Raw genomic sequence first — 25,432 nt, forward strand, 5'->3', positions numbered from 1 at the left:
GCAGTTATGGTTAGCCTAGCCTAGCCTAGTAGTTATGGTTAGCAGAGTCCAGCCTAGTAGTTATGGTTAGCAGAGTCCAGCCTAGTAGTTATGGTTAGCAGCCTAGTAGTTATGGTTAGCCTAGCCTAGCCTAGTAGTTATGGTTAGCAGAGTCCAGCCTAGTAGTTATGGTTAACAGACCCCAGCCTAGTAGTTATGGTTAACAGACCCCAGCCTAGTAGTTATGGTTAGCCTAGCCTAGTAGTTATGGTTAGCCTAGCCTAGTAGTTATGGTTAGCAGAGTCCAGCCTAGTAGTTATGGTTAGCAGAGGCCAGCCTAGTAGTTATGGTTAGCAGAGCAGCCTAGTAGTTATGGTTAGCAGAGCTAAAGCAGTGCTTGACATATATTCCTTATTGGTGAGTTGATGAAATAAAGATAGTCTGAATTTGAATCAAACAGGTTTTGTGTTTATTCTATGCGCACAGAATTCTCAGTTCAATACAGAGTATACAAGTATGTCTGATGAAGTCAGCCCCTAGCAGAGGGAGAGATGAACATTCGTACTCAGACAGGAAACATACGTGCGACAGTTGTTAGCTGTTGTTTCCTTCAGACATAGATGTATGCTTACAGACAGGATTCTGCTTAAGCTACAGGGTGTTCTTTGCAAACTAGCAGAAGCGGAAAGTACCCAAAACTGCTCACTCTGCACATTGTTATCACAGACACATCAATGACATTTCCTATGAATACAATACAAAATAAAGCATTTATAAACCCTTCAATGATACGTAACAATTCTGCCATCACACGCGTTATGACACCTTTCACCTTCCTTACCCAGAGTGCATTGTGACCGTTTTCTCTGTGTTGCAGACAGAAGCCCTCTCAGACACCATCCACATCCGGGACATGACTTGTTTATATATAAAGGCAATGGCAGGGTGGAAAATTAATGACTAGGGATGCACCATACAATTTTTTATTTTCATTTTCAGTCCCGATAACAGACCTGTGAGTATTGTGTTATTATAGAAAGGTTTAAAGCTCTGTCACGTTTGGACCAATGGAACTTATATTGTCCTGCCCATATGCAGCCTCTGGATATACTGAGTCCTCAATAAAGAAGTGAAAAGAAATTAGATTCATTCTTTTTTCAAGTAAGCTAATCTCGTTTTGAGTAGGAGTACATTTATCTTAGTCAGGATTACTTTTTTTAAACGCAACATGTACATTCCAGGGTATATAGCCTTATTTCAAGACGTTTGCAATAGCACTAGATGCTTAATTTAAGCACATATTCCTACATATATAAAATAATTCTTAAATCTTTTCTCTGTATCCAGACAAATGTACTTGTTTTTAGTGTAGTTGTAATGGTTTAAATATATATTTCCTAAACATATAGCCTTATTTCAAGATGATGGCACTAGCATTTGTTAAATGTAAACACATTTTCCTACATATTGAGAAAATCATTCTTAAATCTTGTTTTTGTATCCAGACAAATGTACTTGTTTTTATTCTGACTGCACTAGTTTTAAGATGGGTTCTTTGAGACTAGATATTTATACTTCTTGGAAAGTGAAATCTTCCTGTTCTATTGGCAGATCATTGCTATTTCCCCCATTTTATTGCTTTTTTGTTTGTTTTTGAGAACTTACTTTTTGTAGTGATTACCTTGACTTTATTGCCACAACTTTGGAAGTATGCTTGGGGTCATTGTCCATTTGGAAGACCAATTTGCAACCAAGCTTTAACTTCCTGCCTGATGTCTTGAGATGCTGCTTCAATAAATCCACCTATTGTTCCTTCTTCATGATGCCATCTATTTTGGGAAGTGCACCAGTCCCTCCTGCAGCAAAGCACCCCACAACATGATGCTGCCACCCCTGTGCTTCACGGTTAGGATGGTGTTCTTCGGCTTGCAAGCCTCCGCCTTTTTCCTCCTAACATAACAGTGGTCATCATGGTCAAACAATTTAATTTTGTTTCATCAGACCAGAGGACATTTCTTCAAAAAGTAAGATCTTTGTCTCCCTGTGCAGTTGCAAATTGTAATCAAATCAAGTTTTATTTGTATAGCGCATTTCTCACAAAAGGTGATTCAATGCTCTTCACATGATGACAGAACACGCAAGCAGGCAAGGGTAAAAAACCTGTACACTGTGTATCGAGGAAAATTCCCTTGCAGCGCTCTACTCATCGAGTGACTACTACCAGTTTCGCTACCAGCGCTCAGCAGCGGCCCCCAAACTCCCCCCGGGGGGCCATAGCCGCCCCACACACCGACTTGCCCCACCACCAGCACACCCGGCCCAGCCAACCAAGCACAGATCATAATAGCCCCGCACTTGGCTAGTCGAACCAGGTGCCCCAGCGGCGGAACAGACCACCGGCGCACAGCAAGCAAGCAAGGGCGAAAAACACCTGTACACCTGTAAACCTGTACACCTGTAAACCTGTAAACCTGTACACCTGTAAACCTGTAAACCTGTACACCTGTAAACCTGTACACCTGTAAACCTGTACACCTGTAAACCTGTACACCTGTAAACCTGTACACCTGTAAACCTGTAAACCTGTACACCTGTAAACCTGTACACCTGTAAACCTGTACACCTGTAAACCTGTAAACCTGTACACCTGTAAACCTGTAAACCTGTACACCTGTAAACCTGTACACCTGTAAACCTGTACACCTGTAAACCTGTAAACCTGTACACCTGTAAACCTGTAAACCTGTACACCTGTAAACCTGTACACCTGTAAACCTCTATACCGTGTATCCAGGAAAAATTCCCTGCATCTTATCAGCGTACACACTGTCCACAAATAATTTAAAATAATGTCCTCATCGTCGGAACTGCTTTGTCCAGCTCTTTCCTGTCAACAGAAGATCTCAAGCGCAATTATGATGCAACAACACAATAACAATAACAACAACACAGCCTGGTGCAGGTCCTGGTACTGGTCCAGGTGCTGCTGATAGCTAACAGTGCCCCATCAGCACCCAGGTCCTCTTTCCTGTCAACAGAAGATCTCAAGCGCAACAGCACAGTAATCCTAGTTCTATAATCCCGAAATTTGCCAACTTTTCTCCCTAGTTTCAAAAGGTGAGATTGAATAAGTAGGTTTTGAGTTTTTTTTTTAGGAGTTTTGGACAATCTCAGGCTCTCAGGTGAGGTGTTCCAGGCTGTCCCTCCATATCTCTTGTTCCTGGCTTCTGGTACCATCAGAAGTTCAGTGCCACTGGACCTCGGGGGTCTACCTGGTGTGTATTTTATGAGCATGTCCATGATGTATTTGGGTGCATGGCAGTGGAGTGAATTATAGACTAATAAAAAGTCTTGAAGTCTATTCTATAACTGACAGGGTTAGGGTTAGGTGATCTCAGGACAGGTGTGATGTGTGCTCTCCGTTTGGTCCTAGTAAGGACACGTGCAGCAGCATTCTGAACCATTTGCAGTCGACTAATCACTTTTTTTGGTAGACCTGTCAGGAGAGCATTGCAGTAATCTAGCCTGCTAGTGACAAACGCATTAGCATGAATTCAAATTGTAGTCTGGCTTTTTATGTCCGTTTTGGAGCAGTGGCTTCTTGCTTGGTGTGCGGCCTTTCAGGTTATGTTCATATAGGACTCGTTTTCCACCTAGTGTGGATCTAGGTAGAAACTTCCTCCAGCATGTTTCCTCCAGCATCTTCACAAGGTCCTTTGCTATGAGCTAATATTCATTGTATTTTTTATTTTTATTTTTTTTATCGTAATTCCTTTTTTTCACTCTGAATTAACCGTACTGGCAGCCTTGATGAATTATGTGAATAGGAGCTTATGAATTGATACTTCAATTTAGAGAAGAACACATTATTGTCTGGTTGAAGAAATTCAAAATGATGTTCTTCGTTAAACCTTAATTTAGAACAAATCATGTCTCTGTAGACATGTCTCTGCAAAACGGCATATTAATAAACAAATAGTGATAATGTAGCAGGTTTATAATGTAGCAGGTTTATAATGTAGCAGGTTTATAATGTAGCAGGTTATAATGTAGCAGGTTTATAATGTAGCAGGTTTATAATGTAGCAGGTTTATTATGTAGCAGGTTATAATATAGCAGGTTATTATGTAGCAGGTTTATTATGTAGCAGGTTTATAATGTAGCAGGTTATAATATAGCAGGTTATTATGTAGCAGGTTTATTATGTAGCAGGTTATAATGTAGCAGGTTTATTATGTAGCAGGTTATAATGTAGCAGGTTATTATGTAGCAGGTTATAATGTAGCAGGTTATTATGTAGCAGGTTTATAATGTAGCAGGTTATCCTCATCTTATCCACCTCATTTTTCTGGTTTTCTGCTCGAAATGACATGCCCACAGTGAATATAGAATATCTCCACAATCACAAGGGCCTTCATAATGATATTGTTATCAAATGAAAGCTAACACCTGTGGGGTGTCAGGATCAAAATATATGTTACTGTGTCAGCAAATAGAGCTAGAACATTATAAAACATCTCAAATTCAGTGTCCGCCTAAAAAAACAACAGCTTTTACAGTGAATATCACCTTGGAAACCTGATGAATAAGCCCAAATCATCTAGGAATCAGTACTCCAGGGTCTTATTAGTACTTGTGCCAAAGTCGATGCTAGTAATGTGAGCAAATGCAACTTTGTACCTGTTTTAGTACAGGTATGTTTAGGCGGACACCTATATGTTTAGGCCATTTGGAGATATGTTGGCACCATCTTTGACCTTTGACCTTTCTCATGTATCAGATTTTCTTTTTTTTTTGGCGGGGGGGGGGGGGGGGGTTTGGGTTGGCCGACCAATGGTATGGAAATTCGGCGTTGAAACCGGACATGACACATTCTCCAGTTGGAGAAAACTGGATGTGACTTAGGCCGTGTTTACCGTCTCTGGAAAAAAATGGTGGCATCGTATAGCATGCAAAGTTGTGAAAAAAATGTGATATCTTTGAAGAGAATTGATCGAGGTAAACTCTTTATATCACTTCGGATGCCCATGGGGGTCCGTTGGCTCCTATGAGGTTATAATGTAGCAGGTTATAATGTAGCAGATGTATAATGTAGCAGGTTTATAATGTAGCAGGTTATAATGTAGCAGATTTATAATGTAGCAGGTTTATAATGTAGCAGGTTATTATGTAGCAGGTTTATAATGTAGCAGGTTTATAATGTAGCAGGTTATTATGTAGCAGGTTTATAATGTAGCAGGTTTATAATGTAGCAGGTTATAATGTAGCAGGTTTATAATGTAGCAGGTTATAATGTAGCAGGTTTATAATGTAGCAGATTTATAATGTAGCCGGTTTATAATGTAGCAGGTTTATTATGGAAGCATATAGCTGACATAATTGAAATGCCAATGCAATATGAGATTGCAATTGCATGTTCCACTTTTGCATGCATTCTTTCAGACAATATTCAAATTCAAATGCAATTCTAATGATTTGCATTTGCATTTTCATGTACCTGATGTGCATATTCGCTGTCAATATTAAAATTATAATGCAAAGCCATTTGACAAAGTCATGCGCTGCTTTGTAGCTGACAAAATTCAAAAGTTCATTCTAATGTGCAAATGACTTTGCAATCCCAAAATAGCATATTCATTTGCCACTTTTGCCTGCGTTATTTGAGTCAATATTCAAATTGTAATGCAATAATGTGATTCGCAATTGCAAAGCCATTTGACAAAGTCATGCGCTGCTTTGTAGCTGACAAAATTCAAATGACTATGCAATCCCAAAATAGCATATTCATTTGCCACTTTTGCCTGCGTTATTTGAGTCAATATTCAAATTGTAATGCAATAATGTGATTCGCAATTGCAAAGCCATTTGACAAAGTCATGCGCTGCTTTGTAGCTGACAAAATTCAAACTCTCTATGCAGTTCGGTGAAACGCAATTGCATTGACATGTTCTAGGAAACACATCCGTGTACTTTGCTCTCCCGTCATGTCCACGCCCCTTTTTGTGTGATAGCAGTGTAGAAGTTTGACTGGCGGTCAATGGACATTTCTGGTCTTTGCTACTTTAATCCGATAAAATAAGAAAACCGTAGTGCTTTTTAGTTATTAGGAGCCCAAATCCGATGGCCAGTTAGGCAAACTATTATATAGTGTCGTTGCCGATCAATGATTGACGTCGTTATATAGAGAAAATTAATGAAATAGGGGTTGATTCATCAGAGCAGTCATATGTCATCTCCCTGTCATCAGGGATTTGTCGATCTTTGATTTGATTTGCCGTGTAAGTCCCTAGATGAGAGTGTTACATTAGTTTTCTTAAGATAGGATAATGAATACATCTGTTCAATTGGCATTTGCCTACTGTTATTCAGCATACCTGAGGCTCCGACAGCTACAGCAGGACACACGCTCCAGAACTGCGTATGTGGTTGGACAAAGGTTACTTCCACCCATGGCCTGAAGATACACCAGGGCAAGAAAGGGTGCCTAAAGAAGGGTCAACAGGGAAGTCGCATCGACAGCTACTTTTTGAGAAGCAGGCCGAGTCAGTCGACTGAAGTTCAGCAGCAGGACACACACCACAGTCTGCAGGACATCAACACCCCTGTCCCAGAGGAGGAAGAACAAGGCACAGGAGAGCAACCTGAATCCAACACATCACGACCACCAGCAGAGAAGAAGATCCAGGGGCTAAGGCCATTAGTCAAGTGGCCAAAGTCCTGCAACAAGACGCTGTGGAAGGAGGTCAACACTGATCTCTGCAACATCCTAGAAGGGATCAGAGGCACCACCATGAAGAAGTTGGAGAGAATGGGCAACCTCATCTATGCCTATGGAGTGGAACAGTTCGGAGTGGTCGAAGGCAAACGATCTACTCAGTCAATTCCCACCAAGTCCAGAAGGCAGACAGAAATAGACCGACTAGTCAAGGAGAGGAGGCAGCTGAAGAAGCAATGGAGGAAGGCCACAGAGGAGGAGAAGGAGGGAATAAACCTGCTGCAGGAAGAGATTAAGAGCAGGCTTGCAACACTGAGGAGAGCTGAAAACCTCCTGAAGAGGCGCAGAAGGAAGGAGCAAACAAGATCACGCTTCTACAAAGATCCTTTCAAATTTGTGAAGACTCTCTTCACAAAGGAGAAGAGCAGAAGTCTCTCAGTGGCAAAGGCCCACCTGGAAGAACATCTGAAAAAGGGCTGCACAGATGACCGACACCAGGAAGAGGTCACGCTCCCACCTGACATGCCACCAGTCAATCCACCAGAGCACGAACTAGATATCAGTCCACCCAGGTGGAGTGAAGTAGACAACACTGTGCGTAGAGCAAGGGCCGCGTCAGCTCCAGGTCCCAACGGAGTTCCATACAGGCTCTACAAAAACGCACCAGATGTCCTGAGATTCCTCTGGAAGCTGATGAAAGTTGTGTGGCAAAAGAAGGCGATACCAACGTCCTGGCGGAGAGCCGGAGGGATCCTTATCCCCAAGGAAAAGGACTCAACAGAAATCGGACAGTTCCGGCAGATCAGCCTTCTAAATGTCGAGGGAAAAATCTTCTTCAGCGTGGTCGCTCATAGGCTGGCAGGATACCTGCAAAGAAACAACCTGATTGACACGTCAATCCAGAAAGCAGGCATCTCAGGCTTCTCAGGGTGTGTCGAACATGCTAGTGTCATCTGGCATCAGATCCAGGTCGCCAAGAAGGAGGGAACGGATCTCCACGTGGTGTTCCTGGATCTCGCGAATGCCTTTGGCTCAGTCCCTCACAACCTCCTGTGGACAGCCTTCGACTACTTCAGGATCCCACCAGCTCTCACAACCCTTGTCAAGGCCTACTTCCAGGATGTCCAGCTCTGCGTGACCACAGCAGAGTACACCACAGCATGGCAACATCTGGAAGTGGGAATCATGGCCGGCTGCACCATCTCCCCGCTGGCCTTCACCCTGGCCATGGAGGTCATTATTCGGGCCTCTCGATGGGTGGTTGGCGGACAGCGAATAAGACCTGGGCTGAGGCTGCCGCCGATCAGAGCCTACATGGATGACCTCACAACACTCACCACGACCAAGGCTTGCACAGTACGGCTACTAAGAAAGCTCCAGGAAAACATTGAGTTGGCTCGCATGAAGATCAAGCCGAGCAAGTCCAGAAGCATCTCCATTGTCAAGGGGAAGCTGTCAGACCACCGCTTCCACATTGGCAAAGAACCCATTCCAACGGTCTCCGAGAAGCCTGTGAAGAGCCTAGGTCGTTGGTATGATGCCTCCCTCAAAGATAAAGAGCAAGTAGAGCAGCTCAGGAAGGAGGTAGCCAGCGGCCTGGAGAACATCGACAGAAGCCTGCTTCCTGGCAAGCTGAAGCTCTGGTGCATGCAGTATGGACTACTTCCACGTCTCCTGTGGCCACTAACCCTCTATGAAGTTCCTCTCTCAAAGGTGGAAAAGCTGGAGAGACTGGTCAACTCATATGCAAGGAAGTGGCTTGGCCTTCCCAGGTGCCTCAGCAGCATTGGGCTCTACGGCAAAGGGATGTTACACCTGCCCATTTCCAGTCTGACAGAGGAGTACAAGTGTGCCAAAGTCAGACTGGAGATGATGCTTCTGGATTCGAATGATCTATTTGTAGCCCAAGCTGCCCCCATCCTGGCCACTGGGAGGAAGTGGACCCCATTGGCTGCAACTGAGCAGGCAAAGGCAGCACTCAGACACAGGGACATTGTGGGCCGAGTGCAGGAGGGGAGGAGTGGTCTTGGCCTCGGGATTAGTACACCGGCCTGGAGCAAGGCCAATCCATCTCAGAGACGCAAGCTGGTGGTCCAGGAGGTACGTCGGGAAGAGGAAGCAGGAAGGCGCGCACAAGCTGTGGCGCAGGCAAAGCAAGGGCAGTGGATGGCATGGGAAGGAGTGGAAAAGAGGAAGATCTCATGGAAAGATCTGTGGGAGATGGAGGCATTCAGAGCGAGCTTCACCATCAGGGCTGCCTACGATGTCCTGCCTTCTCCTGCAAACCTAAGCCAGTGGTATGGCGAAGACCCCACGTGCCCTCTATGTCAAAGTCCAGCAACACTGAAGCACATCTTAGTGGGATGCAAGACCAGCCTCACCCAAGGCCGTTACACCTGGCGGCACGACCAGGTGCTAAGGTGTCTTGCAGCAGTGCTGGAAAGTCAACGGACAAGTGTGAACGCCCTTCCTCCCCCATCATCCCGGTGGCAGCCAGCACCATTTGTTCGGGAGGGCGAGGGTCAAGCCAGCCTCACCACCATAAGACCAGACACTGGGCAGCTGGGCAGAGCACGGGACTGGAAGCTGCTGGCAGACTTGGACAAGAAACTCTGCTTCCCAGCTGAGATCGCAGCCACCAACCTGCGACCAGACCTTGTGCTGTGGTCAGCCTCGCTCAAGCTCGTTTACATCATCGAGCTCACTGTGCCCTGGGAGGGTGCAGTGGAGGAGGCCTACGAGCGGAAGAGGCTGAGGTACACTGAACTCGCAGCAGATGCCCAACAACAAGGCTGGACAGCGAAGGTACGCCCAGTGGAAGTAGGCTGCAGAGGGTTCGTAGCCACCTCAACATCCAGGCTACTCAGGGAGATGGGAGTGCGGGGGAAGACCCACCGGCAGGCAATCAAGGACCTCTCCAGGGCTGCTGAAAAGGGGAGCCAGTGGCTGTGGATGAAGAGAAAGGACTCGACCCGGGCGTTCAAATGAGCTGATCGCATCTAGGGAGTGAACCTGGGACGCTGGGATTCACTGCTGAACCCTCTGGAGGTGTCGTGGGCTTATCAGCGAAACATTCATGAAGGAGGGCGCCCACTTGACAACCCAAAGGATGCCATCGCTCATTTGAACACCACAGAGTCTCATCGGTGCCTTAAGTATGTATGTATCGAGGGATATCAACATCTAGTCCTACATAACAGATCCTACTGTTAAAAAGGGAGATGAAAGTGAAGCTGAAATATTGTGAATAACACCGGCTATGAAGGTGGTACAATCACAATACTCATTTGCTAACTTCACCATCGGTATACGGTCATTTTGAGCCCTTAACACTAGGAAAGCCGTGAGGTGTCATCGGGCACCAGTGAGTACAAAAAAATGTCTACCTTTGCACTCGATCAAATGTCAGGACCCTCCTTTCATGACTTTTCCTAGATATGTGCGTTCTACCACCCAGCATCTTTACATTTTCAAAATCGAGTTAGTATAAAGCGATTTTGCAGTATTTCTGTGTGTGCCTGTGTATTTGCCTTGGCATTCGGCTGCCATCTTTTTCTCCAAGGCTGCAATTCTCTTTTATATCAGCAGAGGTAGCAAGGGGGCACACACTGTGCTCAACCTTCAGGCTTCAGTGCTGAATTAGATACAGTGGATAAGACTGATATTTGTAACATAATGGGCCCTATTAAGCACTTCTTAACTTGCCGTCTTAAGTCTTAATTAAGACGCACCGCCAGGTTAAGACCTACCGCCACCCTTATTATGCGCTTCATACGCGCTACTGCTATTATGCAGGTGTCGATAGGCGCCCACACATAAGACGTAATACTCCCGTGCATATATTACTCATTGTGGGAGTGTTCATATGTTAATGAAGTGCACTAGGCGCCGCTGCTATTATGCGATCTGACTTTGCTCCTAGCGCTAAGAAGTGGTTTGAAAAGTTCTTAAGTTTAGACTTCATGCACGTTTTGAAACACGAGCGCGCCTCCGCGGTTTGCGCATGCATGTGGGCACACATGAACACACACGTGGCTCCACGGCAAGACGTCAATTACGGTCACAGTTTAAATGCTTTATTTCAGAAGGGAGAGGCCAGCACTGTACAGTAATGTTGCCTCCGCATACTGTGCACATACAGTACGAGCATGCCGTGCGTAATATAATGACATCAACATCTGTCATTCCTGCAGTCTTCCAGCGACCCCTCTGTAATACTTCTCAACTCACAAGCGGAGGTATTGCCGTGTTTATTCAGAAAATAATCATGCACGAGCTTGTTACTTTCTTCTGCAGAGAAGCGCGCTGACCTCCTTCTTAGGACTTCCATAATAGCATAGCGCTAATGACTCCGCAGCCGGTTCTTAAAGGGAATGGCACCTGGCACGCTGATTGGGTTGATTGAGAAGACGCCCAAAACACACTCATGACTAATTTCTGGGCTTAGCGCCGGGTCTTAGGCGCCCACTACTGCACGCATAATAGCAAAGTGGCCTTGACCACGCCTCCACGTCTTAAGTTTAGATCTACCGCCTCGTCTTATTGCTTAAGACTTATGAAGTGCATAATAGGGCCCAATGTGTTTATATATAGGCTATATATAGCAATAGTGATACATAAGATATGTATATGTACAGACAGTTATGAAAATGATAAACTGTACAGTATGTCTCCCAATCCCTTCAGATTTGTTGGAGCTGAGGGGTTTTTTTCACAGCGGGTTTACCCAAGTTCCATGCAATAGTGATAAGATATTATGATATGTGTAGCCTATGTACAGTTATGAATGATACACTGCACAGTATGTACCTATCAAGTTGTGTGGTGCATGCATAGCTACTGCAGCAAAGTAATTGGAGTAACCTACGTTTGATTATGCCTGTACTCATCAACGGATATTATATAACGAACGGATATTTATAATATTGTATATAATGTTTTTTTTGTATATAATGTTATTGTATAATGTTTTTTTCTGAGTGGGGCAGTCCCACTCATAGTTTTCATGTTATTGGACTGATATAGTGAAGACAGACAGGAAAGTAAGGAGAAGAAGGGCCGACATATGTGTGCACGACCACGGTGCTAGACCACTGGACCATGTTAAGCCACCAGTATATTGATAATTGATAATAAGATATTGAGGGTAATCTTATTCTCTAACTGTTTCTTGATCGTTTCCCATCAGCAAACAATAGCTGCCAATTCATGAGGGAGCCAAGCGGGTTTCAAAGCTGCCAAGCAGGTTTCAAAGCTTACAAGCTTACAGCAGTCGATTGTCGGCTGATGTTACGGCCGGCGTGAAGTTCACGACAAATAAACAGACTTTGTGAAGCTCATAACTATGATAACACAATATTGCAATATTTATTACTATTCTTTTTTAATATTGATAATCAACTTTCATTCATTAGTAAAGCTCCCGCAGTCTCAATCAATCTCCTCTCCATATATAGCATTTAATCTGTTCCATAGTTCGTTCTCAGCTGACTCAAGCTTCATATCAGATTGCTCTAATAATTTCCCCACTACTCTGCTCATAGGAACTTTATGCATTTTAGAGAAACATGCAGAGCATGTATTTGACAAATAAACGTGTAGGCTAAGAACTAGTTTCTAAAGTGAGTTACAATCACTTGATGCAATGGTTGATGCACGGGGGAGGGTAATCTTATTGATCGTTTCCCATCAGCAAACAATAGCTGCCAATTCATGAGGGAGCCAAGCGGGTTTCAAAGCTGCCAAGCAGGTTTCAAAGCTTACAAGCTTACAGCAGTCGATTGTCTGCTGATGTTACGGCCGGCGTGAAGTTCACGACAAATAAACAGACTTTGTGAAGCTCATAACTATGATAACACAATGTTGCAATATTTATTACTATTATTTTTGTATAATAATAATCAACCATCATTCGTTAGTAATGAAAACTCCCGCAGTCCCATTCAATCTCCTCTCCACTTTACACATTACATAACCAAGATCTCTTTTGACATCACAACAATGTCAACACAATCACAACAGAATCTTATTTTATCCAACCAGGTTTTATATTTTGATTATGACATCATGTCTTTCAACATTGTCACACTTTTCATTATACACATTAGCGGCATCAAAAATGATGGGCTGGGCGTGCGAGGGAGCGTGCTTATTCTGGCAGATTGTGAAATATTAAAACCAATAACATTCTGAATGATTTATCATTCTGTACTCTTTCTCTCCTTTCTTTCATGTATTTTCTTTTCTTTTTCTCAATTAGTAGTCTCATAATCTCGCTACAGTTTGAGCGAGACTGTAACTGTCATTGTTTGAATGAATGAATGAATGGTCTTTATTTGTCATTGATATAGTACAGGTACCAAACAACGAAATTTGGGAGGGGGGGCTCCCCTGGTGCTAGGAAACTAGGTGCTAGGAACTGGTGCTATAACTGTGTTCATGTTATAATGTTTAGTGAACGAACAATTGTTGGGTGTTTGCCACAAATCGGAATTCTCTTGCCGTGAAATGTGTAGCCTACATCAAATAACATGATGTCGGCGATCTACTAGAACTGCGGGACGACTGCAATGTAGGCTACCATATATATCTGCCATATCATACCGTTTTATATTGAAAAATATGATGGTAAATAAATACATGTGGGACCGATGTATGATATGGCAGAGGTGTGGTGTGTATCAGTCTGTCTCGTTCCAGCGAGTCAACTCGTGTTGACTCAATAAGACATGCGCTCTGTGCTGCGGGCAGTGGGGGGAGGGTTGATGGCTCTCTCAATGAACAAAGACATCGGGTTTCCCCCGCGGTGTGTTTCTGTTGCGTGTTCACGCTTCTCTGCTTCAGCGATTTTTGTGGGTCAGTACACACTCCCCCATTGTGAATAGTGGTCGTGTTATTCCACACCTCGTCGCGCTTTAGTAGGTAAAAAAACGTCGCGCCTGTAGTGTTAACCACCGCACTGACACCCCGAGAAGTTATGCTTTTAACCGTAAACTCAATGAACCGGGAGTTCACCCGCTGCTGCTCGCAGCACCGCTTGCTGCTGGATGAAACTCCCTTTGACAGCGGGGGGAGAGAATAGTTCTACCGGGGAATTAACTCTGCGCTGTGTCGACCGTGATAGGAGTGTAGTATCGACACCATTCAAATGGTTATGGATTCCCTGTCCTCTCCCTTATCCGGACACGTTTGAATTGTTATCCTAACCCACGGTAAATCACAGTTATTAACTCGCAAAGGGTGCCTCCGGGCACCGTCTTTGCCCGTGAATAACACCGGCTATGAAGGTGGTACAATCACAATACTCCTTTGCTAACTTCACCATCGGTATACGGTCATTTTGAGCCCTTAACCACCGCACTGATATAACATCTTCATATACACCATACAGGCTACTGATTAACAGTAGGCACTGATTAACAGTAGGCACATGCCAATTAAACAGATCTATTCATACTTACTTCATACTTACTTTGTATTCGTACTTCCTGAGTCTCTTAGATGGTAGGGTCAGGGGTCAGGGGTCAACCACACCGTGGCTAGGCTGCGAGCTATCCTTGATGATGCTTGCTGCCCTCTGTCGACAGCGGTCTGGCTGGAGTGACTCGATGGTAGGGAGTTTGGTGCCAATTTGAGTATTGTTGCTGACCATGTGCATCCATTCATGGCCATCTTAATGGCTACTTTCAACATGATAATGCACCATGTCACAAAGCAAAAGTAATCTCAAACTGGTTTCATGAACATGACAATGAGTTCTTCAGTGGCCTTCCCAGTATTGGATTCATATGAATAGAACAGCTTTGGGATGTGGTAGAACATGAAATTCACAGCTTGAAGGTGCACCTGAAATATCTGCAGGAATTGCGTGATGCAATCATGACATCATGGATCAGAATCTCAAAGGAATGTTTCCTACATCTTGTGGAATCAATGCAGTGAAGAAAGCTGTTTTGAGAGCAAAGGGAGGCCCTACCCAGTATTAGTATAGTGTTCCTAATAAAGTGTTGTGAGTTTATAGTTTTACTACCCATATCCAACAAGTCATTTGTAGTTGCCTGTACATTCTTTTGCCCCTGTCCATCATATCATGTATCATAGTTGGCTACAAATTAATAACTTTCATATTGCTGTAGCCTTGGACAGTCCTTGTATGTGTGACATTGACAATCTCTAGGCTACACATTTGTCTTTTTAGGAGTAGCCTATTCGGTTGTTAAGTCTGACGTCAAATGTGACGTTTAGCAATTTCCGGGTCCAAACCAGAAATTCCTTCCACCAGAATACCAGTGTACTACAGCGGTAGAATGACAGTTCAATCGTTTTTTAGACTTGGATCTATTCATACAACAAGGGATACAGCACTTTCCCGTTTTCCCATATTTGTCAGCGTCTTTGAGCCTCGGAAAAGCGCTATATGAATATAATGTTATAATTATTATAATTACTGAGGCATTTCGAAGACAGCGAACTTTGGACCCGGAAACACGTCACGACTTAACAACCGAATAGGGTGTTATCAGTCACAATAGGCTCTGTCTAAAATTCTGACAAATTAGGCTAAATCAGATAGAAGTTTATGCAGTTGATCTGTCTGGCCAATCGATGCTCAGGCCAATCACTGCTAGTTGAGAGAGCCATCCACTCGGCCATATCACGTGTTTCTTTCCATGTCATGTTGGTAGGTAGGCTACGATAGATAGTTACAGGTAGAGCTTAACTTTCCTCAGGTAAAACCCTAGACAGCTAGCAGGGGTGACGAGTCAGCATTCCTTTTTAAACAAAAGTAAAACAACATTTACTTCAACTGTCAGTAGTGGATTTGTCAGTTATCACTAGCTGGTACACTTATATTTAATATCCCCCAAATATTACATCATGTTGCCAGTTATGATAGACCCAATTATGACATTTTTAATTGATTGATTGATTATACTTTATTGTCCCCGAGGGGAAATTTGTCTTGGGCATGGTACTTTCATGCTTCAAGTGCAACAGAGACGATACATACAACATACAGTAGACAAAGTAAACAACAGGACAGCAACAAACATTGATAACAGTAATAATAATAATAATAATAATAATAATAATAATAATAGTGCATTTATTTTGTATAGCGCTTTTCTTAGTACCCAAAGACAGCATAACATTTCATGGACAGAGCAAGAATAGAGAGATAAGTAAAAGTAAAACAAAAGCGCAGTCGGTAAACAACAATACAAAAAATAGTTTAAAAACATGGGCTTTGGGGGATGGTTTGAAGGAGGAGGAGTGTGTGCTGGAGGATGTGATGTGGTCTGGGACGGTGTTCCAGAGATCTGGTCTCAATCCTACTGAAACCCATCATCCTTACTCCTCACTCTTATTTTGTAGTCAATACTTATGACTTATGAAAGCCAACTCGTGCTTATTCATGTCTGATTGGGTGAAATGCCTCCCGCTTCTCTGCTCTGTGGGAGGCATTTGAGACGATATGAGAGTAGATAGGAGTTGGTCCCATTGCTGTGTCTGCTGTGGCAGGGCATTGAGGAAGACCATCAATGCAATGGCAGCATGAACCTTTTAAACTCTGGACTAGTGTATGAGGTAGCTTGATGAACACAGGCCCAAACTTTTGGAAGAAAGAAGAAACAATTATTCACTGTCCAAATACTTACACAGGGTACTGTATGTCTGTGTGCTTCTAACCCTCTGACTTATTGGCAGGTACGACCACCAACCCTACTCAGGCCGTGCCCCTTGGGCAGACCGAGCCTGCAGCCACTGGGATGTCCCCAGGGGTGCTGACCACGGCCTTGACCGCATCGCCTGCAGCCAGCCAATCACGAGCAGGGATCACTGTGACATCCCCACCGACCGAGGAGGAAACCACCACCACTTTGATCACCACGACAACCATAACCACAGTACACATGCCAGGTAAAGGCATGCTTAGTTTCTCTACCTAAAATTGGGATAATGTTACGATTATGTAAACAATACAGAATAGTGATAGAAGATCTGTATGCATGCTAGGGGTGTACAGAGAGGTGGTTATCTGTATCTGTGTCTGTTCAGCCAACACAAGTATCTGTATCTGTATTCATACCGAAGGCTGGAAGTGGGCGTGGTTCATACCGGAAGTCAAAACGTTAAATCAGGCAAATGTTATATTTTATAACCTAATATTCATTGGCAATGCAATTTTTGTGCCTTAAAAACATAAAATGTATTTCATGTTGGCATATAATTAATCATGGAATCTCTCTCTTTTATTTTTATTTTTAACTAAACTAAGTTTTATGAACTGTCTCTTTTTAGTGAGCTAGACCCACTGGCTCAGCTCAGCAATAAGAGACGGCTCTTTCAGCTCCCAAACGTCTTCAGCCAAATCTAACAATGTTCTGACTTTGATTGGTACGTCTGCACATATCACTTAAATTATTAAATGTAATTATACTAAACCTTATACTTTTACCAGAATACCATAATTTTACATTATGTTTGGTACAAATAATAAACATCAAACACTATTACATTTACTCTATACAGACACACATACCTGTATTTGAAAATAGTTCTGCTCTGTTCTTTTTCTGCGATTTAAATTTGCGCTCTGAGCTCTGAGGGGGCGGGGGGGGGGCGACCGGTGCAACATACAAAAGTCTCACCATGCTTGACTCGTAATGTTATTACCAAAGTCTCACCATGCTTGGCTCGTAATGTTATTACCAAAGTCTCACCATGCTTGGCTTGTAATGTTATTACCAAAGTCTCACTATGCTTGGCTTGTAATGTTATTACCAAAGTCTCACCATGCTTGGCTCGTAATGTTATTACCAAAGTCTCACCATGCTTGGCTCGTTACCAAAGTCTCACCATTCTTGGCTTGTAATGTTATTACCAAAGAGAGATGTTTCTGGATCGTATTTACACATTTAACTCATTATATGATCATCCTATTATTCTCTCTTCCATCCAGCCGGCTTCCATCCTTCCACTCGTTCGTGACCGACACATCACTAAATCAGGAGTTTTTTAATTATTTTTAAAAAATAAATCTAAAGATTCTATTTTGCATTGGAAATTAAAAAAACTATTTACAGTAAAGATATAAACCTATCTTTCAATTGAAGGGAATAATCTTAAATTCCAATGGTGCTGCGTTCACATTTCTTGAAGTTAATGTTAGGCTACTGCAATTCGCTAGGTAAACTTAGCATACTTGCCATGCGAGAGTCTGCTTTGTGCTGACTCAGTGGGGCTGATTACAGAATAGGAATCACTTTTCAATAATGTGTAGTAAATTAAACGACTAGTTAGTGAAATCAAAGTTCTATGTTACAAACAAAATGTTTTTTTTATCTTGTGCCATTCACAATGATATGAATCCATCTGGAGAACCAGACGAAGCACAGACATCATGGCTTTGTTCTGGATAATAACCACTCTGATAGAATCTGTGTCTGTTTCCATCACATTATTTGTGCTTTTCCGAATAGCGTATTTGTATTCGGGTACATCCCTAATGCATACCTTGCATTTTTTCACACATATCTCTTCTTGGCAAGGCAAGGCAAGTTTATTTGTACAGCACATTTTATTCAACAGGGGCAATTCAAAGTGCTTTACATACATTATTGAAAATACAGCAAGAGGAGCATAGTAGGAAAATAACAATGAATAAAAGCAAATATAAGAAAAAAAAAAGTAATGTTAAATGTACACATAAAAAATATGTTTGTTAAAAACACTGAAAAACAGCTGGAACTGTGTAATGTAAGCTTGAGGTGTGTTTTTACAATGCATCATAACTTCTGTGCAATATTTATACCAAGAGACAAATTGATCATGGACCGCACATATGGCATAAAAGATGAAGAAGATAAAACGAAAGCAGTTATATTGTATTGTTTGGTTAGGTGGCATCGTTCCTCAACATGCAACATTATAAACCATTTGTTAACTCTCAATTAAACTCACATATGTTTTGTCAGCACATAATGCTTCTGTTCATCATTAACTAACATTAACTAATACATTAGTTAATGTCAATTCATGTACCAACATGTAAAGTGTCACCACCTTTTAAAAACATGATTTGAAGCTGAGATGTGCAGAGACACGTGTCACTACTCGTGTGTCAGAGGGAGGAAAAAAGGGAAAGAGTTGAGGATCATCAAGAGATTAGAGAAAGCTGTAGGTGACCCAGGACAGACCTCTGGTGGACGCCAGGTGTAAGTGCATGAATCTGGTAAGAGCCATCTGCCAACTGGTAGAATCATGCAAGCCAGGAGAGTGCAGAGCAGTGGCGGCTGACCGATAGCACTAGAACAGCCGTGAGGTGTTAAACAGCACCAGTGAGTACAAAAAAAAATCTACTTTTGCACTCGATCACATTTCAGGACCCTCCTTTCATGATTTTTCCTAGATATGTGCGTTCTACCACCCAGCATTTTTACATTTTCAAAATCGGGTTAGTATAAAGCGTTTTAGCAGTATTTCTGTGTGTGTCTGTGTATTTGTGGCTGCCATCTTTTTCTCCAAGCCTGCAATTCTCTTTTATATCAGCAGAGGTAGCAAGGGGGCACACACTGTGCTCAAATTCAGGCTTCAGTGCTGAATGAGACACAGTGCATAAGACTGATATTTGTGTTTATATATAGGCTACAATAACAATCAAAATAAGATATGTATATGTGCAGACAGTTATGAAAATGATAAACTGTACAGTATGTCTCCCAATCAATGTTCGTTCAGACAATACAACCAAAGGCGTAAAAATACTGATGTTCTCATAATGTAATTATAGATATAGCTAAATTAGACTGTAGACTGCTATGGAGGTATATTGAAACCAATATATAGATTATATATATAGATTATATATACAACCTGATTGGATTAAATAAGATTCTGTTGTGATTGTGTTGACATTGTTGTGATTGCAAAATAAATCTTGGTTATGTAATGTGTAAAGAACATGATGACACGAATGCCTATTATGATGATATGCAAAAGGGTCAATCTGTGTCTATGAATCTTGAACAATCACCGGTTGAATATGCTAATATAGGAACAGTGCCTAAAACCCCACTTCAAAAGGTTGTTATTCAAAGGCAGCATCCAAAGCCTACTAACACATTGCACAGTAAAAGAGAACATGATCAAATGTCAACAATGAATAATCAGTCAACAATGGATAATCTTATCAATCAAGACACCATGTCCAATGTAGAGCAAAAACATGACATCGCTGATATCCTTCTTACTCAGCAGAAACTTGCTTTACTTCCTGTGAGGGAAATGAATACATTTGATGGAGACCCAATGAATTTCCTACCCTTTATGCGTGCTTTTGAACATTGTATTGAGGACAAGACAAGTAGCAATCCAGACAGGCTTTATTTCCTGGAACAGTACACCACTGGACAGTCACGAGACTTGGTGCGTAGCTGCATGCATATGCAACCAGACAGAGGCTATGCTGAAGCTAAGAAGCTACTTGAAAAGAACTTTGGAAATGAAATCAAGATAACCAGTGCCTACATGGAAAAAGCCTTGAACTGGCCAAGCATAAAGGCTGAAGATGGAAAGTCACTTCAGGCCTATGCACTGTATTTGAGAGGATGCAACAATGCCATGCAAGACTTGCACTATCTGGAAGAGCTTGATAGCCCATCAAACCTCAGGCTTATTGTTTCTAAGTTGCCCTACAAGTATAGGGATAAATGGAGGTCTATTGCCTGCAATATACTTGAGATTAGTCATGGCAGGGCTAAATTCAAAGACCTTGTTGGCTTCATTGAAAAACAAGCCACAATTGTTTTAGATCCTTTGAATTTAGCCCTGCCTGTAATGTCAGCCTGTCAGCCCCTAAAACTGCTGTAAGCTTGAGAGCCGTGTTTGAAACCCGATTGGCTCCCCTTGGGAGGTGTGGGGGATGGAAATCCTTTGTTTGGCTGATCTGCGACAATCAAGAAGAATAAGATTACCATCCCCCATGCTTCAACCATTATATCAAGTGAATGGAACTGACTTTAGAAACGAGTTATTCTGGTTTATTTACGAGGACCACAGGAAAGGCCAAGGATTTCCACTTACACATGTGTGAGGAAACGTAACAGCGTTTTGTTACAGAACTGTTCGCAAATGTTCCATTTGTTCATTTGCTTTATTGAGGTGACTCTGCGAAATGACAATAACTAAACAAGTCCTGACAACAAAAATATATGTATAATATTGTATATAATGTTTTTTCTGTATATCACTGTAGACCACAGTCTCACTCACATATACACAACACAACACTGTTGTGTATAATACAGTTTTCTCAGTCGCTTTGGTGCATTTCTCACATCACTATTAACATTTGCACAACAGTTGTCAGTGTCATCAAAATGAAAAGTCCTGACACCATTGTTTATGAACAAGATAGTCAAATGGCTTTGTCATGTTTTCATTATGACAGTTCACTCTGTAAGTGTTTTCCAATGCAAAAAAGTCAGATCTTGGTGACACTACCTGAAAATGCTCAAGACAGTACTATACACTATTTGCACGGCCATATGAAATCTACAGTGGGTTACACATTACTGTATTTAGTGAGGTAAATAAGTACAAGACGCTGAATAGTTATGTTTCACATTTTTACTGCATATGCTCTTTGCAATTCAAATGTGTTCACAGCATTGTGCAAAAGAAAAATACAAACTTATTTACAACAAACATAAGAAACACCCTTTGGGTATAGCTGTGCACAACTGTAAACAATATTGCAGTACTTATTGGACATACAACATACACAGTACTGTAAATTATTCATTCGCATCCAGACGTTCCTGTCTGTCTGGCCACATATTTTCAAGATATATGAATGTGTGCAGCGGTTCCCTGGCGTCCAGCTCCAGTACATGCTTTATCCCAGAATAGAGAGAGAGAGAGAGAGAGAAACTATAACAACTTTTCCTGTGTAACATAATGCATTTTGGACAACACATTGTACAGTATGAACTGTCATGTAACCAGTTTACAGCACTGAACATTAGAGTATGCATAGAACACATAAATGTTTTACCTGTACATACTGGTGACGGATCTCCTTCACTCTGTCACTGTTCCGTTCAAATGGCACATTATACAGTTGTTTCATGCGCATTTCATTTCTCCTAAGCACTCTGTCAATTGTAGAGATTGAAACAGATTCAATATTGCCAAAGATATTGTCGTCCTCTATAACAGCGCTCTGGATCTCTCTCAACCTTATGGCATTGTTTGCAATCACCATTGCACAAATGGCTTCCTCTTGTTGCGGAGTAAAAATGGGCCCTCTTCCACCTCTGTGAGGTTGTCTTGCAATCCTATGTGGTGCAGAGTAAAATTAGAGTAATGTACAGTAAACATGAGATATACTGCTTTAACCCATATTACTGTAGTGTACAATAACAGTGCTTCCCACTTGTAAAATGCTGCAGTACAGTACCATACTGTAAATATGGCAAATATTTACTGTAACACTACTTTACACTACAATACAGTAAATATGTGCTGCAGTAAATCTGTAAATCTAAATGTAAAATGTGACGACAAGTTCTTGTCCCACTGTAAGCTTCATGTATGACACAATGACAGTAGTGCAGTGCAGATAGTTTAGTGCTGAATTACTGTCCAATATACACACCTGTTCTCCCGACGAAATGTTTGAATAATTGAATTCACAGTGGTTCTCCAGTTTTACACGGCCATCATAGAGTCCATCCTCACCCACTCCATCATCACCTGGTTCCCTGCTGCAACGACCAAGGACAAGGCCAAGTTGCAGCGGGTGTTACGTTCAGCAGAGAGGGTGATCGGCTGTCCCTTGCCCTCCCTCAACTCCTTGCATGACACCAGGGCTCTGAGGAGGGCAAGAAAGATCATGGCCGACCCCTTCCACCCCGGCCACGGCCTCCTCACACTGCTTCCCTCTGGAAGAAGGTTGCGGCTGCCTAAGGCACTGAAGGCCCGCCACAGGCTCAGTTTCTTCCCCTCAGCCGCCAGGCTGCTAAATGAGTTGCAGATGCCGTAGGTGAGGATGCTCTCCACTGCGCCGCGGTAGAAGGTCACCAGTATCTCCTGCTTGTTGTGTTCCTTCCTGAGGACTCTCAGGATGTAGAGCCGCTGTTGTGCCTTCTTGATGGTGGCTGTTGTGTTGTTCTTCCAGGACAGGTCATCCTGTATGTGCACCCCCAGGAATCGGAGGGTTGAGACTCTCTCCACGCTCTCTCCGTCGATGAGCTAGTCTAGTATCATAGTCTAGTATCATATATGCTAGTCTAGTATCGTATATGCTAGTCTAGTATCATATATGCTAGTCTAGTATCATAGTCTAGTATCATATATGCTAGTCTACTATCATATATGCTAGTCTAGTATCATAGTCTAGTATCATATGTGCTAGTCTAGTATTATGTGCTAGTCTAGTATCATATATGTCAGTCTAGTATTATATATGCTAGTCTAGTATCATAGTCTAGTATCATATGTGCTAGTCTAGTATCATATATGCTAGTCTAGTATCATATATGCTAGTCTAGTATCATATGTGCTAGTCTAGTATCATATTTGTTAGTCTAGTATCATATATGCTAGTCTAGTATCATAATCTAGTATCATATGTGCTAGTCTAGTATCATATATGCTAGTCTAGTATCATATATGCTAGTCTAGTATCATATATGCTAGTCTAGTATCATATATGCTAGTCTAGTATCATATGTGCTAGTCTAGTATCATAGTCTAGTATCATATATGCTAGTCTAGTATCATAGTCTAGTATCATATGTGCTAGTCTAGTATCATAGTCTAGTATCATATGTGCTAGTCTAGTATCATATTTGTTAGTCTAGTATCATAGTCTAGTATCATATATGCTAGTCTAGTATCATATATGCTAGTCTAGTATCATAGTCTAGTATCATATGTGCTAGTCTAGTATCATATTTGTTAGTCTAGTATCATAGTCTAGTATCATATATGCTAGTCTATGCTAGTTCCGGGTTCAGAGCACGCTGGCGTCCGCGTTGTGACTGCCGCTTCTGTTTCCCGGTCCTGTCTCCTGTCTTTTTGTATCCTGTCTTTTTGTATCCTGTCCTGTCTTTTTGTATCCTGTCTTTTTGTATCCTGTCTTATCCTTTTTGTATCCTGTCCCGCCGACCTCCGCTGCCTTCCCCCCCCGCCATCTCCCGCCTCTCACCGCCTTCACTACCGGACTGCAATACTCACCGCCTTCACTACCGGACTGCAGTACTCACCGCCTTCACTACCGGACTGCAGTACTCACCGCCTCACCGTTCCTGTCCCTCGGCTCTGTGTTGCCGACCGACCCGCTGCGCGCCGCTCTCAGACATCGCTGGCCTGGCCGTGCTGTGCTACTACCCTCGTCCTGGGAGGTAGCCACCGCTCCCTCCCCGGTTCGGGGGTTGCCATCTCCGCAGGTGAGTGTCGGTCCTTCCCAGCCTTCACTCACTGCTGCGCGATTTGGTCGCTGGCATGGCACGGCTAGGCTGGCCGGCCGCGCGGGTTCGGTCCCAGGCTGGCAATACAGATGACAACGGCAACGGCGGCACCGCGCTGTCGCTCTGGTTCACTGCCTGTCGTCTTGCCCTGGACTCCCGGCCATCTCACCTGCCCCCCACCTCCCCCTGCCCTTCTCTCGTCTCACCTACACTCACTGAACCACAACCATCGCCTCACTGCTGCTGCTGCCACCAAGGCAGGCATTCTCCGCTGCCGCCGCCACATCCATCGAGGCTCCCAGCAACATCATCACTGGACTCTACACCACCCCCCCCCCCCCCCCCTCCCCTCCCCGTTCGCTGACTCTGTGTTCCATGTTACTTGTTGTTGTTACTTGTTGTTTTTGTGTCTCCCCATGTGTATCCTATATTGTCAGCGTCTTTGAGCCTTGGAAAAGCGCTATATAAATTTAATAAATTATTATTAATATTATTAGTCTAGTATCATATGTGCTAGTCTAGTATCATATGTGCTAGTCTAGTATCATATATGCTAGTCTAGTATCATAGTCTAGTATCATATGTGCTAGTCTAGTATCATATGTGCTAGTCTAGTATCATAATGCTAGTCTAGTATCATGCTAGTCTAGTATCATATATGCTAGTCTAGTATCATAGTCTAGTATCATATATGCTAGTCTAGTATCATAGTCTAGTGTCATATGCTAGTCTAGTATCATAGTCTAGTATCATATATGCTAGTCTAGTATCATAGTCTAGTATCATATGTGCTAGTCTAGTATCATAGTCTAGTATCATATATGCTAGTCTAGTATCATAGTCTAGTATCATATATGCTAGTCTAGTATTATGTGCTAGTCTAGTATCATAATGTTATGAAACCGCAGGGTGCGTTCGTAAATTCGCTATGAGAGCGCCGGAGCGCACACCGGGTTCAACGTCATAAAGGGACCAGGTAATTTGATTGGACAAGAGGCATTCCATGGGTGCTGACCAGATTTCCAGGGCGAATTTACGAACGCATGCTAGCGAATTCGACGACGAAAATCGTCAGAGGAGATATATGGGTTATTTTGATAAACTGGACACATTTTGGGAATATATATTGGTACTTTCTCACCTGAAAACATATTCAAACTTCATAAAATGACATGGTAACACTTGTAAAGGCAAAATTACAGCTTTTTTGGGGGGGAAAAAAAATGGAGGATTCAAATCGCCTTCTGCTTGCCGGTGCGAA

The 25,432-nt window shown here is 42.7% G+C and overlaps 1 protein-coding gene across 1 annotated transcript in view; it reads left to right on the plus strand.

Moving 5' to 3' along the window:
* Positions 1-25,432, plus strand: part of sez6l2 (seizure related 6 homolog (mouse)-like 2) — a gene marked incomplete at both ends in the record, with an annotated part of 102,579 nt that overhangs the window by 15,736 nt on the left and 61,411 nt on the right. Inside the window, one exon of the mRNA XM_080523017.1 lies at positions 16,403-16,615. Within this exon, the coding sequence (XP_080379143.1) occupies positions 16,403-16,615 (213 nt within the window). The remainder of the gene's footprint in view (positions 1-16,402; positions 16,616-25,432) is intronic.

The sequence above is a fragment of the Nansenia antarctica genome (assembly GCF_963989245.1).
Source record: "Nansenia antarctica genome assembly, chromosome: 2".
In the NCBI taxonomy this organism is placed as follows: domain Eukaryota; kingdom Metazoa; phylum Chordata; class Actinopteri; order Argentiniformes; family Microstomatidae; genus Nansenia; species Nansenia antarctica.